Source organism: Cebidichthys violaceus, unplaced genomic scaffold, assembly GCF_023349555.1.
Source record: "Cebidichthys violaceus isolate CVI_PGR_0920_01 unplaced genomic scaffold, fCebVio1.0.p SCAF_4, whole genome shotgun sequence".
NCBI lineage: Eukaryota > Metazoa > Chordata > Actinopteri > Perciformes > Stichaeidae > Cebidichthys > Cebidichthys violaceus.
In genome coordinates this window covers 16300273-16317182 of record NW_027176594.1, presented here as the reverse complement: position 1 = coordinate 16317182, position 16910 = coordinate 16300273, and the positions used below count along the sequence as shown (strand labels likewise).

The 16910-nt window shown below is 41.7% G+C and overlaps 1 protein-coding gene across 1 annotated transcript; it reads right to left on the bottom strand.

The window, feature by feature from the left end:
* Positions 1 to 3323: 3323 nt before the first annotated feature.
* On the bottom strand, positions 3324 to 16667 carry pik3r6a (phosphoinositide-3-kinase, regulatory subunit 6a). The gene is made up of 6 exons (XM_068727463.1): positions 16387 to 16667; positions 11487 to 11607; positions 9615 to 9688; positions 8652 to 8766; positions 7037 to 7107; positions 3324 to 6749 (listed from the first exon to the last, which is right to left on the bottom strand). The coding sequence occupies exons 1-6, from the start codon at positions 16463 to 16465 to the stop codon at positions 6637 to 6639; spliced, it is 573 nt and encodes a 190-aa protein (XP_068583564.1). The 5' UTR covers positions 16466 to 16667; the 3' UTR covers positions 3324 to 6636.
* Between the last annotated feature and the right edge of the window lie 243 nt (positions 16668 to 16910).

Sequence of the window (16910 nt, the reverse complement as noted above, 5' to 3'; positions counted from 1 at the left end):
TAGAGGGAGCTAAGACAAAATATGAAAGGTGTATCAAATGATTTTTGTGGGATGTCATCATAATCATCATCAACCGCTACACACTGGGATTGCACAGTAATCATCACCATGGTTATGCTTGTAAGAATAGAAAGCAGGCAAGCTGCAGGTTCCCGCACACCAGCAGCTGGTATCCTCAGTGCTCAGACGTCAGTGGATCGTTAACTAACCTGGACACACAGTCCTGGTCCTGCTACGATCAAAGAACTTTTACAATGAAGTGCTTCAGAGCAGATCGCCCTCCATGGGATCAACACTCCTCCAAATTGCTTCCTCTCCACTCTCTTTAGCAGGGTTGGGGAGAAAAAAACATGTTTGTGCATTTTCTCTCCCATTTTGCAGCATTATTTGATGTATTATATTCGTTGTGCTCAATTGTAGTTATTTGAGTACTCTCAGCATTTATATATATATATATATATATATATATATATATATATATATATATATATATATATATATATTTATATATATATATATATATATATATATATATATTATCTGCTATAACAAACCACCTCCGTTCAATAATTTTTATTTTTTTTGTACAGTTGAGTTGCTGCTCTTTCACAAAAGTTGGTAGGAAATCCTAAACCTTTAATAGAGGATATACTCACTTTCCAGTTTATAAGGTACACCTAAATTAATCTAATGCAATCTGATATAATAGTGCTGCAATAAATGCTGCCTTCATGAATGTTATAACATTCTTTTTTTTTCAAAATAACCCCTGTCAGTGTAACCTAATACATTACAACAACACCTCAAAAACTGTAGCCTCCAAAGTGACCATTCTGTACTTTGCAATGTAATAGCAGCAAATAAATCACAGAGATTCAGATTGAATGAAATGTACATGATACCCACATTAAATATCAATACATCTCATAATCAGATAATCCTGCGCAGTGTTTAAAAAATAAATAAATACTGTTCAGTCTCAAAATATGCACATTTGTTTCTGAGAAGCAGAAAAACAGACAATCAGAGAGCAAACCCCCAGATAAAAGCTCAAAATAACAAAAGTATAGTAAATAAAAAGAAGGCTAACGTACGTTTGTGTGGTTGGTTCATTTTTTAGCTAAAAAGCTGCTTTTTAAGATATTCCAGTGACGTTTAGGAGCCATCAGGGATACGGATGCAATTTTGGTTGTTTCATCAGTCTGCGAGGAATCTGCACTCATGTTGAGTTGTGTGGTAATAATTACCCTTTGTTCATTGCACTAAGTTGCTAAATGTCAGCGAGCATTAACAAAGGTAGATCAAAGAGAGGGAATGATGACACATTATCTGCATCAAGTGCAAGAACAGGGGGGAAAAAAACATCCTCTGACAAATGAGGTGGTATCATCTCATCTGCTTTGTGAGCCGGAAATAAATGCATATCTCTGCTTCCTGTGTCATGTTTTGTGCTTGGGGTATCCATGGCAATAACTAGGGTGACATTTCCCATTTGTCCTTGTTATTGAGTCTCGCTCCTCTGCATCCTTGCAAAGACACACTGACCCTTCAGTCAATGTCGGATTACTTAAAACTACAGTCTGAGGGCTGAGTTTACAAATTTGGATTCAGCGAGTGTCTTCTTGAAGGACAATTCAGCTTTTCTCACAGGCAGCTTCCTCCCATAACATCTAGTTAGAAAAGAAGCATTTCTTAACATTTAAACACCCTCAGAGTGTGTGTAAATTTAACATCCCAGATTTAAAAAAGAGCCCCCGCCAGACCACTGACAACTACTAAACTCCCATCAGCTACTTTGTCAAAAACACTCAAATTTGACAATTAATAACAGCTTTCTCATTTCAAGATGGGTCTATTGCTCACTGGTGACAGAAGTGACACAAGAGAGTGGAGCCAAGTACAACTGAACGCTTAATAATATATTTATATATATATTTTCGGCAACCAAAATGTTACAATCAATTTTCACAAGATGAGAGAGTTGTCATAAGACAAAAACACAGACAACTCCCAGACACCGGCGTGGCAATCACAAGGCAGCCACGCCCTAAAGCACACCCTGCTTTATGGTCTATTTTACTCAAAATGGGACTATAATTCACTAATTTGAAACTGGCAATTGAGACCATAAACTCATGTTTCCAATGTGTATTGAGGTAATAAATCAAATGAGTGTCAGGCTCATTTTCTCATAGACGTCTATACAACCAGAGGAGTCGCCGCCTGATGGTCATTAGAAAGAATGCAAATTTAACTCACTTCTGCATTGGCTTTTTTGGCTGAAGCTGATTTTTTTTCATTGCAATACCTTGAGTGGCCACTGGGTCATATTAACAGTGATACTTACTGTCACCGTACCCAGCTCTCTAAATACATCCATGAGCAGAGCACGTCAATTTGTCAGGGTCTTATAATCACCATTAGGTTGCCAGGCAACCAGCAGAAACTTGACGTGTTAATTAGTATGCTTTAGAGGTGTTAGCATGGGCATATGTTGGAACTAAGGAGAGAGCAAGGCTGGTTCCCCAGCTTCCAGTCTCCAGGCTCTAGCGTCATATTGAACGTTGCATTATAAAAGTGAAACAAGAGTCGACATCCAAGCTAGCAGGTTGAACTTAGGCACAGCAGTGATTTGAGTTAATGTCAGCATGCTAGCAGGTTGACAATGACAATGTTAACATGCTGATGCAAAACTGTATAATGTTTACCATGTTAAGCCTGTTAGTTTAGCATATTAGCATGCTAACAATTGCTAATCAGTACCAAACATAAATCACAGCTGATGCTGATGAGAACGTCATTAGCTTTGCTAGTATCTGGTAATAAACCACAATATTAGAGACTGGTCTGATGATGGCGCTATATCGAAAGCTAGGGGAGCATAAAAGTTTTAAAGAGGGGAACATGAATGTCTTAAAGGTCATACGAGATTGGGAGCATTTCTATTGTCTCCACAGTGCTTTCAACATGGCGATGGCTAAGCCGACGACTTGCAGCTAACGGTGCTAACAACCCTAGCAGTGCTACAGCAAAGACATTACTCCAATATGTCTTTACAAATCTAATAGTTGTTTGCTGCTTTATTAATGCTCTGATTCCCGAATATTGCACCTTTTAACCAAACACCATATCAATCTTTCTGTAGTTGTTGAGACATTTCACTCAAAACCACAAATGTCAACCTGCTGGTGGCACTAGATGGAAAGTCAGGGGATCACCAAAGTCTTTAAGATTCATCTGGGCACACATGTCTGTGTGAAATTTCATGGCAATCTGTTCGATGGTTGTTGCGATACTTCTCTTAAAGTTTTCAATAACAACAATGAATCTTGAGATATGATTTAATTTATTACATTTGCAGCTTTAACTGTGAACATTGAAGAACCCTGTACCCTGAACAGTATAAAAACAGGTCCCTATAGTCTTCCCCTAGCAGCTTAACAACACATGCAGCCTTGCATCAAAATCCAGCGGAGTTTACTACATGGCACGAACAAATGAAACAAGAAGTGAGAGTATGCCATCAAGTCACAGTAACCATAGTAACAAAGCAGTGACAGATACAGTACCACTCGTCGCCACTCTCCTGTTTCTAGGCACGCAAACAAGCACAGGTAAACATACACTCACGTTATTTTCTTTCTCACTTATTTATTTCTAGCAAATTGTGCTATTTCCTCTCATTCACACTGAGTGGGGTACAGGATGTCATGCTTGAATGACAGTCATGCCCTTTTCACATATAGCGTTCACTGTGAGCTGCCCTTGCGGGAACTCAGTGTTTTGACTAAGGATGACTCACACTGAAGATTAGACTCCCTCCTATCTTTGTGCCCCCCACTCTCTCTCTCCTCAAAAAAAAATCTTGAATCCTCGTTTGACTCGTGCAGAGCAGAGTTATCGGATGTTAACACGCCCTCCAGCTGGTGTCAACCGCTGGTTTTATGTCTAAATGTGAACAATGAAGAACAGAAACATGTCACACACAAAAGAAATGATTACTGATTATATGAAGGTTTTCACAGACGTATGCATTGTGCAGCTCAACCGTCGGAGAAGACTTGAAAAGGGACCCTCATAGTTTGAAGCTTAAGGAGCACTGACCAAGTTGCACTATATGACAAATTGGGGGGAGAATGTGTTTGTATGGACGGATAACCTCAGATGATAGATATTGTGTATCAAAGATATTTTGCGCGCCTGTTTAAGGAAGCATTGCTGTCTCTTTTTAAAACTCAAATACAGTTCTGCTTTGGCAAAATGGTTTACACTGTCTCATACGTAACACTTGGAGACAAATTTCCCCATCAAGGTGTCCACCTCTTTCCACATATTACTCTCACTCTCACTCACACACACACACACACACACACACACACACACACACACACACACACACACACACATTTCAACAGTATTGGCACACATCTAGTTCCCCTGTGACCCGTCATGACAGCACCAGACATGGTTGCCGGGTGATATGTGACCCAACGCCTCTATGACAGTTTTCAGACTGAATATCAATAGATCTAGTGATTTACCAGAAGAGACAGCTGTATCCATCCTCAGGACTGGTTTGGAATAAACCATAAAAGTAAACGCTCTGTTAAAACAGGGATGAGAAACAAAGATTCACTGAGAAATAATCTATAATGATTTAAAAGATCTTCTGTAAATACTGTGAAGGCAAAGCTGCCTTGTGTTTATTTAATAGCCAAGCAGTTGTCTAAAAGAGTGCGAAAGGGATTCAGAGCCTCAATTATGGTACATTTTGTTGCAATCCAAAGTGGGCTGTGTTGCCCCCAGAGTGAATCCAAAACATGAAAACAACAGCAATGTTATATTGTCTCCTGTTTGCCTTTCATTAGGTAACCATGATAGTGCTCGTTTTTGTCACATCTATGAGGTCTCATCCATCCGACCATCTTCATTGTCTCACCGTAAAGATATGGGATGTACAAGGTTGCTATGGCGACCAATCTTCTTGGCAACACAGAGGTGCTCTGTAGTTTGATTGGCCACTACAACCCTGTGCCCAACAATGTGCCACAGGCCATTCAAGAGCCTTACATACACCTAAATATTCAGGCCATAACAACTTGGGGTGCTAACAAATATATCATGTTTATGCATGGTGGAAGTTGGCTGAAGATTTTTTCCCCTTGCCAGCAGATTAAATATAATGAAACATAGAGTAGCCACTCGAAACACTGTCAGGTGTGCCTTTGTGATGTGTATCACTGGTGTGTGTTTATTTATATATATATATATATATATATATATATATATATATATATATATATATATATATATATATACATAAACCACTATATTAGGTTTAGTGTCTGCAATGTGAGCTGCGTGCTGATCCATATCATTTGTGAAACATGCATATGGATGATACAAAAGAGAGCGCAATGGACTAAGAATGACTCATTCAAGTGTATTCAAGCCATATTAATAGAGTTCCCGCACTTTTCTAGAGATCTATTTTTCAGGACATTTTCAGATATGATCTAACTGCGATCGCTCCATAAACTAATCTGTTTCTCTGTGTAGAAGTCTGATTTAAAAGACGAGCAGATTTTGTCTGTAACTAACTAAATATCTATGAAGTCATATCTTACATGCTTAGAAGTTATGTCAAATGAATCCTAGAATAATGCAAACACACACCTGGCACAACAAGCTAGCAAGCACGTCGACTTTAGCAACATGCTAACTAATTTAACATTATTCAACTATTTAAACTACTCGTTCATAAACTACCATTTGAGCGTTAATATGATTCTGAACATAACTTAACTCTTTCAGATGCCAATGTTTATGCGTTTTTGTGGATCTCTGATAGATAGTTCCGTAGTTAATCTTCAGCTAAATGAAAATAGGAGAATGCTGAAATATTTTTCCAGGACAACAGAAGATTTTCCAGGACATTTTCAATAACTGGAAAATTGATTATCATTAAAAGGAAAATGAATGAGACATCCGTTCTCACAAACCACCACTCTTTAAAAGGTTGTACCCATTTAGATCTGCAGTCAAATCACAGGCAACTTCCTCCAAACAGAGCTCCTGATTAATGTCAGGTTCATTAGTGTTGCTAAGTGCCAGCAGTGTTTCTGGACTGGCCTGCTGACTCCTGTAAAACATCTACTTTTCTTTAAATTAGGAGATTACAGTTATCATAGCTCAGTGGGGTCTTTAAATATCAAACACATAGGTGTCACGGTAGTTGATTCCAATTAGTGTGCACTCAAAGCCTGTCCTCTCGGCTTGAAAAAACAAAATAAATACCAGGTTCTCAGGTTGTTGCTTTTGGAAGCTGTGATGATCAATGAGAGTTAAAAAAAGAATAGAAAACAGGAGTGGGATGAGAGACATGGAGAGCCGGGTTATGAAATCCAATGAAAGAGACAAACAGATCCAACACAAGACAAAACTCGGGTCTTGGCATGGAAACACTCAGCACAATGATGTTTGCGACATCCTTTGCTCTCCCTCTGGGAAACTCTCAACATGCGCCTGTACTGCTCCATCCACGCTTCAAAGTCTTACTCGGACTGAAAAGCTGAAACTCAAAATCATTTTGGGTTGTGGCCCCTTGTGTCAGCCCCATGCAGCGGGGGCCCCGGTCTACATGACGGAGCATGTGAAGCCACAGCACTCCTTCAGCAGGGTGAGGCCCGTCTTGGCGAAGGGAGCGGAGGCCTGCTGAGCCATGGATGGCGCCCGTCTGGTTGGTACACCTGGAGCCCAGAGAAAATATACTGTGAGGAAAAGATGAAATAGTCTACTACTAACAAAAAAAGCACAGATAGGTCTAGCATTTGTAATTTATGCTGAATCAGTCAGTGGATGCGTGAAGCTTCATCCTTCAAAGCCCGCAGGAGGGAAACACCTTAAACAAGCAAAACATTTGGAACAAGGGAAATATTTGCGCTTGCTTATTCCACTCCTCAGTTCCCAAAAATGTACTTTTACTTGTTGATACTTTGATGGAGAGCAAAGTTGGGCTCTCCTCATGCTCAAATACCTTTCTTCTTCATATTTCTTGGGAATTTGGACTTCAGAAAATCTGCCATTTCTTTATCTTCTTCTTTCTCCCTGTAGAAATAGAGAAAGATTGATATAAAAAAATAAAAATGGAAATGCATGAATAGATAAAGCACTACAATGTAAAGTCTTCCCTCGTATTTCAGATCACAAAAGAGAAATGTATAGGAATCACTTGTTATACAGATGTAAAAGTCGAGTTACACTTGTTGGCCATCCGTTCCACAAGTAGTGAATTAACATTTCAGAGAAGGTAAAGTGGAGAGATGAAACACTTTCGCACTGTATAAGAAACCTAATATAGTTCTGGCTATTAGAGAAGATTGGATTTACTCTGTGAGGCTCCACTGATAAACTCAATACAACTGGCAACCACTCTGTGTCTACACAGAGATTTTTCTATTGGATAAACACACTCTGTATATTTGAGTATTTGGATGTTTGAAGTGTCTAGTGATGTTCTATACTACTAAATGTATGAAGCACATCTATACCTACACCTCCTGCTTTAAAAAATAAAAGATTGCAGATTGTGAAGGACAGTGAGGGTAAAAAAAAGAAGAGATAAATAATAATAGAAAGATTTCTATATTTATCAGCATGGACAACATGGCCTTGAGCGGGGTCACATCCTCTCTACTCTGCGATCCATTACTCCACTGTTGGTCTCTTGCTTTCTGCCTCTCACTTTCCCAGCAGCCCCTCAGTGCTTTCACAGCGTGCTGTCAGCTGCTAACACAAAGTGTTTCTCACACAAAGCAGCGACGCATTATACCGTCTGAGGATTAAGATTAAACCTAAAAACATACTTGTTGTCCACCGTCGAGTCACGTTAGGTTGAGGTAACTTGAATGGTTTAAATTCTGCGCAGGACTGAACAAAATTGATTCAACGTACAATAAGCCCACATTACATTTTACTTTAGATTTTACATACGTTTGACTCAAAATACGACCTGCCTCTAAATATTATGTAAAGCGTCCTGTGGTGTTTTCTATAACACGTGTGGTGAAGGAGTGTCAGAATAGATCTGGAAGGTTTGGACAGGATTCAGACAGCTTCCCTTCATATCCTGCAAATAACAACCAGCAGCGGATGTAAGAGGCTTGGTGCACCTGAAAAATGCCGAAATAGAGTTTTTTTTCCTCCTCTGGCAGTACTCACTGACGCACGCTGACAGATCTTTAATTGAAATGGCTCTCTGCGGTGCGCTCTGCGGTGCACCCTCTCACAGCGCTGTGCCTGAGGAGATGCTCCAGTGTTTTAATAAAGCAGCTTTTTGTGAAGCGTGCATACAAATGAGACGGAACTGAGGTACAACTTCACCAGTTTTGGCGGCTGCGAGCCCTCTCTGTCATTATGAGCAGGTTAATGAATGGTGCTCATGAATTGGCGTCATCAAAGATGCTCCTCTGCATGAAAAGTATGTGTCAAACTCAGGCAAAGAATTCCCTAATGCCTTTTCTGGGAGGTTGCACTATATGTGCACTGCATCTCTATGTGGTGTGCTTTTTTTCCCATCTTTAGTTGTTCATTCACAGCCTACCACAGGAGTCCTACCAAGCTGTAATGAGACTATAGAGGCAGAAGCACACCTGAGTCGCTCAAACTCCACATCGTCCACCAGGAAATCTCTGGTCTCGACCAGTTTGTGGATCTGCTGCAGTAGTTCTTCTTCCTTCTGCCGGTCCTCCTTGGACTTGTCATTATCTGCAGCACAAGACATCTGAGTCATCTGGTGGTTGTCACAGATTACCTACTCTACTGCAATTACAATGAGGAATTAAAGAAACACTCAATTCATTTAAATGGTTTGATATTTTGGGAAATAAAATCACTATATTTCTTGGTGGGAGTTAGATGAGAAGATCGATGCCATTCTAATGCTCCGCTGTGCATTCAAAATGAGAGTGGAGCCAAGTCAATTTTATTTATACAGCCCAATATCACAAAAATATCACAAATATGCCTCAAGGGTCTTTACAATCCGTAGAGCATGCAACGCCCTCTATTCGCGTAAGGAAAAGCTCTCCCTCCCCATCAAAAAAAAGAAGAAGCAGGAAGCCGTGGAAAACAGCTGGCCTGGCTCTGTCCAAAGAGAGAAAAAAATATGCTCAACATCACCTCTAAAACTGGCAACTGTTGTATCTTACTACTTTAACAGGGATGTAAAAGCAACACACTGCACAAAAGAAGGGGTGATCTGTTGTTCATGTTTTTTTTTTTACACGTCTGATTTTACATTTCTGTTATTTCAACAAACAAGATATAAAATGTAAGTAGTGACCTTTGGAGGTGCTGGTAGGCAGAATTTTTTACTGTTTCACTTTTGAGAATTTCAGGCTAGTTGCCCCCCCCCCCCCCCCCCCCCCCATTTCCAGTGTTTGTGCTAAGCTACGACAGCATAAAGCTAACTGCCTGCTGGCTCTAGCTTCATATTTAGCGTAGCATCAATCTTCTCAACTAATTCTTGGCAAGAAAGCAGATAGTTCCCCTTTAATTTGCTCCGCCGGTTTGTGTCATACGTCAACAACTGTCAATACCCCGAGGACTCCTACCTGGTATGGACACTAGTTTCTGCAGCTCCTTCTTCAGACGAGTGATCTCCTTGCACAGCTGAATGTCATCCATCCTTCGCAGGCATGGTGGAACAAAAGGAACACTCAGACACTCGTGTATACGTACCGCACATGCTGCAAACCAGTGCACGCTCAACTTTAAAAGGGTGGGGATGAGTGGAATCTGGACTCTAAGGTAAGGGCAAAGTGAAATTCAAACAGAGATCGCTTCATATTGATCTTATATTTCACACAGGAGATGAAACAATCTTTTCTGAGGAGAAAATCCCTGCGGCGTCTCAGAGCCAGATAGCTTTCACTCATTCTGTCAATGGCCCCTCCAACTCAGTGTATCATCTCTGACTGAGGCGGGGGGGAGGACCCTCTTCCCCTTTCTCCTCTGACAGAATTAGAGGCCCTCACGTCACCCAGCTTCACGGCAACAGAGTCTCTTTTAGAAGCACACAGGCACTCGCGGGGTCAGACGAAAACTCACGCACATTGCACACATTCATCAACGTCAGCGGCGTGAGAGCCTCGCCACCGTGCCTCATCTACCTGTCATGTAAGAGGCTCTGCACAGACGCCGGAGAAATGGCCACGAGGCCTAGAATACTAATGATAGGCTTTACTTAACGTACCAGAGGAAACAACAAGTTGCAGTTTGTTTGTTTACTGTGGGGGAATCGGTGCTTCAAATAGTGACTCTTCATCTCCGTCCACTTCCTCTCCACCACCTCCTTCTCCTCCTCCTCCAGTCTCTCATTCTCCCATTTTATCAGCTTGTTTTTCGCTTGCTACCCCACACACGCCACTCCTCACATTCCCCCCGCTGTCTGAGTGGCATTACTGCCTATCTTTCAGAGGAGTGGATGAATAAATATCCATACATTAGCCTGCTTAGCGGCAGCAAAGGTAGAGCCATTGAAATTGTAATGGGGGCCAGCTCGGAGTGTGATGGAGAGGAATGAGGAGAGAGAATAGAGGGCAACGCTGCGAGGAGATGTGTTTCTGATACCAAGGCGCGCTCCTAAATGGAAGCGTGATTTGAACTGCTTTTGGTGGGAAAAGCCTGAAGATGGATGCAATTCTCCTCTGAGGCGCTAGCTTGTTTACTACACAAGTATCTGTGAACTTTTGTGACTGATTAATTAACTGAATCGTTTGTTTATTCTGGTTTCACACAGTAGCTACATGTGCTGTCAAACACACGCCTGATGCAGACCTTTAATTACAGTGATGCCACCCTGCCATTCAGCAAATTGCCTTCTCAGGGATGGATGTCAATGTGTTAGTCCAACGCTTGAGTGAAATAATTTGCCAATGTTTGGATGACATTTTTTGACATTCATGATCGCCAGAATCCAAATGAATTTGAAGGTCCAGTTATCATTAACCCTGTTCCATAAATGAATCCCGATTTGCACCTGTCCAACGCCCCAATGTTAGCATGTTAACATGCTAATGTTAGCATTGAGCTCAAAGCACAGCTTTGGTACGGCTTAAACTGGTAGAAAGCTGTGCCAGGATAATGTAGAGCTGAGCCTGAGGTGACTTAAACAACCCCATCGCTAAATGAATGATTATTAAGGTTTGGTTAGGTAGTTGGTTATGGTTACGGAAGGATCATTTATTAGACAAACCAGGTATGTGAATGAGGTGCAAGTGAAAGTCAGCCACGCATGTACACCCTACTTTCTTGCAACTCAGACCAGCATTAAACATAATAATGTTTTCACTATTCTACTGTAAAATCTGGGCTCTGGTTTGCCATTATTGAACCTGTTTCGTCTCCAGTAACCACGCCGGCTGCAGGTGGCAGCCACGACACCAAAACAAAAAGCAAAGTGTCGGTACTGATGAGCCACTCACATGTATCTGAGCTCTGACTCCCTCCGGACCAGGACGTCCCTGATCCTGTCAATCTTGAAAAGCTCCCCCTCAATGTCGTCCGTGGTGATGGTGGAGTCCGCCATGGACACCACGTCGTCCTCTGAGGGAGAGAGACAGAGAAAGAGAAGGACAGCTTTTAGTCTTGCCCGAAATTTGCAACATGTCCGATACAAAGACATTAAAGTGCATGTTGATTCTTTTCTTTATTAAAAGGGAGGTTACAGTGACAAATACTATGCAGAGATAGGTGGACACATACACACTGAAATGATCCAATTTCCAATCTCAAATTTGGCACCGCAGAACAACTGCACATGAATATTCATTTTAAACTGAATAAACAGATGCAGCAGATGTACTCTGAAATTGATGCTTGATGAGGAGCAGAGCATCACAGTCAAATTACCATGTGTTAGTGGTTGGCACGGCTTGCATGCCTCTCAGTCTCTCTCTCTCTTACACACACACACACACACACACACACACACACACACACACACACACACACACACACACACACACACACTAATTAACTGCAGAAACCCAGGGTGGCGGGTCAGCACAGGAAATAAGCCTCCTCCTCCAGTACACACACACTGTAGTTTTGTCTACACTGCCTTTGCCTGCTGTAGAGAGATACAGGGGTGCAAATATGTGCTGCAATCCATTATGCAAAAAAGCCCAATGAAACAGTCCTTCAAGTTGTAATTCCAAGTTGTATCGGGCAAGATGTATCTTCTTCTGTGGCTGGGCATCTTTATGATATACACAACATGGGCTTGGCAGGTGCATTAAACATCTTAAGAATAAATGTATTGAAGCTAATAGCTGTTTCAAGCGGACTGAAAAGTCATTAAAGCTTTTCAAATAATCATATACTGCCTTGATGGTTTGATGTCAAACACAATGCTGTGTTTCAACGTGTCACTCCACACACCACTCCCTGATTATCCTTTTAACTGTATCCTTTCAAATAAAACAGATGTTTCATCATAACATTTCAATGAAAACAAAGCAATCTAAAATAAAGCAACTAATTAAAAAATGTACAGCGTTAGCTGCACATATCTAAGCCACTGTTTACTATAATGTCTGGGCTTGCTCTAAACAGCTTTGTAATACTTTTTAATGAATCAGACCAGAGGTCCCTGGAAACGTTTGTGTGGCATTAATGGACATCAAAGCATTTCATACAGCGTAGCTTCTATACGCTGAGCAGCAGCAGCAGCTGCACTAGAATTAAATCCACCAGCGTATCAAACATTTAACTGCAATACCAACACCACATTTAATTTACCCTGAGATCCAAGTATGGTTGACCTTCTTGAAGGTAGACGTAGTGGCAGTTGCAACTTTAATGTTGAAGAAAATCACAGATTCATGCCCTCGAATTGTTCCAATTAGCACTGTGGCGGCCCTGGATAACTGTCACCTCCCTGTAGAGAGCTGCACAGCATGGGGGCCAAGACGAACATAATCAGGGTGATACCAATACCACCGCTGACAGACATCCCCTGACTCCTCCTGGGGCCCTTAAATCCTTTTTATATACACACACACACACACACACACACCATTACTAAGTAGAGCTCTAGTAATATTTCTATTCTAGTCACATTTAGCCTTGGGGAAGTGCTTCAAAGTGCTGTGAAGAAACGTCCTCTGCACTAGCATAGAAGAAAGCAGAATGAAAGTGTATCATAATAATTCAGACTGGGTTTGTATGACTTCAGGTTAACAGTAAAAGCACCATGGAAAGCATTAACCACGCTTGCTGATAATTGCCGGTTTACATGGACTCGTATCCCTGCTGGCGTATCCCTTGAGGGCATGCAACTGCAGTCTACTTTGTGTGACAGAAGAAAAAAGGGTTCCTGAAGTACGGACACACATCTTCACGCCGACACTCTGTACTCGGTTACTATGACAAATCTGGCTGACGTCAGCGTGGCGTCAACACAACCTTGACTTCTCAGGGGAGAAAGCACTGAGTGAAGTGTTGCAGCAGGTTCTGAACTGTGAATGAGATTAAAACTGTAATAAGACACACATGGAACTACCTACACCTTCTCGTATGTGTCATTGTGCCAATTAAAGTTAATTAGAATGCATTGCTTCATAAAGTAGCAACCTCATTTATAAGGATATTATGTGAAAATGTGTTTCTCGCTAAAAGATAAGGAAACAGAAATTTGATTCACTTTCTATAAGAGAAACAAAATATAAATAATTTCCACTGTTGCTGTTTTTTGGTGAGATAATGTTACATGAGAAGATCAAAACCACTCTTGTGTCTGTTCTTTAACAATGGCGCTTTGCCAAAAGGCAATTCACCTTAGCTTAGCATAAAGAACAGAGGTGGGGGGGAAACAGCTAGCCTGGCTCTGTTTAAAAAAAATGCTCCAAAAGTTCCCCCTTGGGTGCCTTTAAATGGAGAAAACCTGATGAAGTGCCCATTAAGGTGTCCTTCAAGTACATTGAATGGGATGAAGTGCCCTCTAAGGTTCCCTTCCGGTAGAGAAAATGTGATGAAGTGCGTTCTAGGGTGCCCGTCCAGTAAAGAAAGCCTGGTGAAGTACCCTCTAAAGTTCCCTTAGTGGAGAAAATGTGATGAAGTGCCTTAGGGTGCCCTTCCACTCCAGAAAACGCCATGAAGTGCCCTCTAGGGAGTCCTTCAAGTACAGTAAATGTGATGAAGTGCCCTCTAAGGTTCCTTCCAGTAGAGAAAAAGTGATGACACCCTCCAGGGTGGCCTAATGAAGGCAATAAAGCAAAAAGGCTATTTCCCGAAGTCTCAAACCAACTATTTAATGATCATGCTGTTGTTACTCTTGGTCATATTGTATTTCCAATCATGTGTTTAGCACTTACCGAATAGTTTTACTTGCATATACTTAATCTTACCTGATCTTTAATCGTAAGACAGTAAGCTGCTTACTGAGACGAATGAACTTGACAGACAAAATAGCAAAATAGAAGTTTTTTCCACAGCATGCATTCTTACCTGTCAAGCACAGGTGTGACAAATAAAATAATTGCTGCGTTGCTTTGCAATAATCGCTGGAGCGGAGCCTTCATTAAAGCCGTTAGTTCCACCTCCAAGTCAGTAAGACAAGGAAATTGGCCGATGCATGACATTGACGTGTTTGTCATAATACATGTCCGAAATGCAGGAGAGAGTGCATATTTCACAAGCACATACAGTAATTGGTCTTTGGCTGTAGTTCACTTTGTGCGTGTGCGTACATGAGAGTGAGAAACGGAGACACACCTTTGTTCTTTGTATTCTCATCAGACATTGAACACTGTATTCACGCTGCATTCTCTGTACATTATAGATGCACTGCCGCACTGCCAAACGAGACATAGAAGCCTCACTGACTGATAAATGTGAAAAATGTGCCACATGACCGTCATAAGCGTTGTTCAGTAGATTCCTACGTCGTCAGAGACAACATGTTCTGCTGCAGAGGCTCTCTAGGACAGGTTATTCTGCCACTGAGCAGTTATGACTCATCCCTAGACCTCCTTTGCACTTTTTTCACTGCCTCGCTCACAGTTCTCTTGTCCCTTTGCTTCTCCTCATTTCACCCAATACCTCTCGAAACCCTGCATCCTCTCTTTATCCAAACCCCTGAAGTTTACAGGCTTTGCTCCAACTCCAACCGTCTTTTCTTTTTTTTTTCCTTTTACACTGCCACAAATTGCTTTACACCTAACACCCTACTGACAGACAGATCAGCCAGATTAGAGACCAAGGAGGAAAGAGGAGGAGGGTTGATGAGGAAGCAGTGGACCAGAGGTGTGTGTGTGTGTGTGTGTGTGTGTGTGTGTGTGTGTGTGTGTGTGTGTGTGTGTGTGTGTGTCTGTGTGTGTCCTTTCACTCAAAGGATGAGTGAAGAGGAAAAACATATAGAGAGCTTAACAGACTCTGCACAGCTTTGCAAACTTCCCGACTTACATTCATGAATGGTGCGTCAGTACGACCAAACCACCCTGACACCATGATGTCATCATGGGCATCATGAATGTAAATGATATTTATAATATAATATATTTCAGCTTTCCTTGTGGAGATTTCTTTGGGGTTTTGAACGATTGGTCGAACAAAAAGGACATCCGAAGAAATCACCTGGGGCTGGGAAATTGATTTACCAAGAAAAATCATTTAGAGAATGACGCCTTATGAACAACCAAACCACATATTAGTTGCAGGCTTTAGAGAAAACATGAATACTGTGACGCATGCGATAAAGAGTTTCAGTGACTTCTGACCTTATAGTCTATTGAACGTCCAGCCAAGTCCACAATGAGGGTCATTATTCATCATCTGAGGGGTGCAGGTTCCTGAGTAATGGGCCCTCACTTTTGTCTTACACAAATAAGAACACACACACACACACACACACACACACACACACACACACACACTAGAAGCATAAACACCTGTGGATTCTTGACATTTACAAAGCTGCTGCCTGTACTGCAACTAGAGAACTACATTGATCCGTTCCATGAACTACAAAAATAACACAGATATAAAAGACACAAAAAAAAAACTGTGGTAATCCCTCTAGTGGGAAAAGATAGAACACAAACCTATAAACCTTTACGGGAATATTGTGTCGATGCTATGGAATATACTATACAATAAACAGTGTAGAACAGATTGAGATCACTGTAATGAATTCACTGTAACTCCCAGTGTGTGTGTGTGTGTGTGTGTGTGTGTGTGTGTGTGTGTGTGTGTGTGTGTGTGTGTGTGTGTGTGTGTGTTTAGTATATATATTAATATATATACATACATACATGTATTCCTGTGTGTGTGTGTGTGTGTGTGTGTGTGTGTGTGTGTGTGTGTGTGTGTGTGTGTGTGTACCTGCTTTGTTGCTGCCTCTGCTCCATTCAGTGCGCTCCAGTGAACCGTACTGATAAGAAGATCCCTGCTTCTTCTCCATCGGTCCTGCAGCTTCTCCTTTTCTTCTCCTCCGTTCTCTCTACGCTTCCAGTTGCAGAGCGTCACCGGGAAACGGCGAGGGGGAAACTACAGGGGAGGGTCTTGCGGTCGCGGTTCGTTGCGGCGTTTCATTGAGTCGTCGCCAGTCAGACACCAACCTGTGGAGGCGGAAAACGCGCGAGATGCTCCAGCGGTCGCTCATCAGCTGTTGGCAAGTGTCGGTCGGTGTGCGTGCAGCACACGGGACTGTCCCCGTGTTAACCTGTGCTCAAGCTGGGTAGATAGTAACTCAATAGCGCCATCTGGTGGCCACTGGACGCACCCACGGCGTGAGAACGTTCGCTCCACAGCGCGTCAAAACTATTCAAAACCACTTCCTCTTTTCAGTCAGTTCAGAAGTCGCTTTTGTTTTATTCAAACAAAAGGTACAGATATTTATCACATTT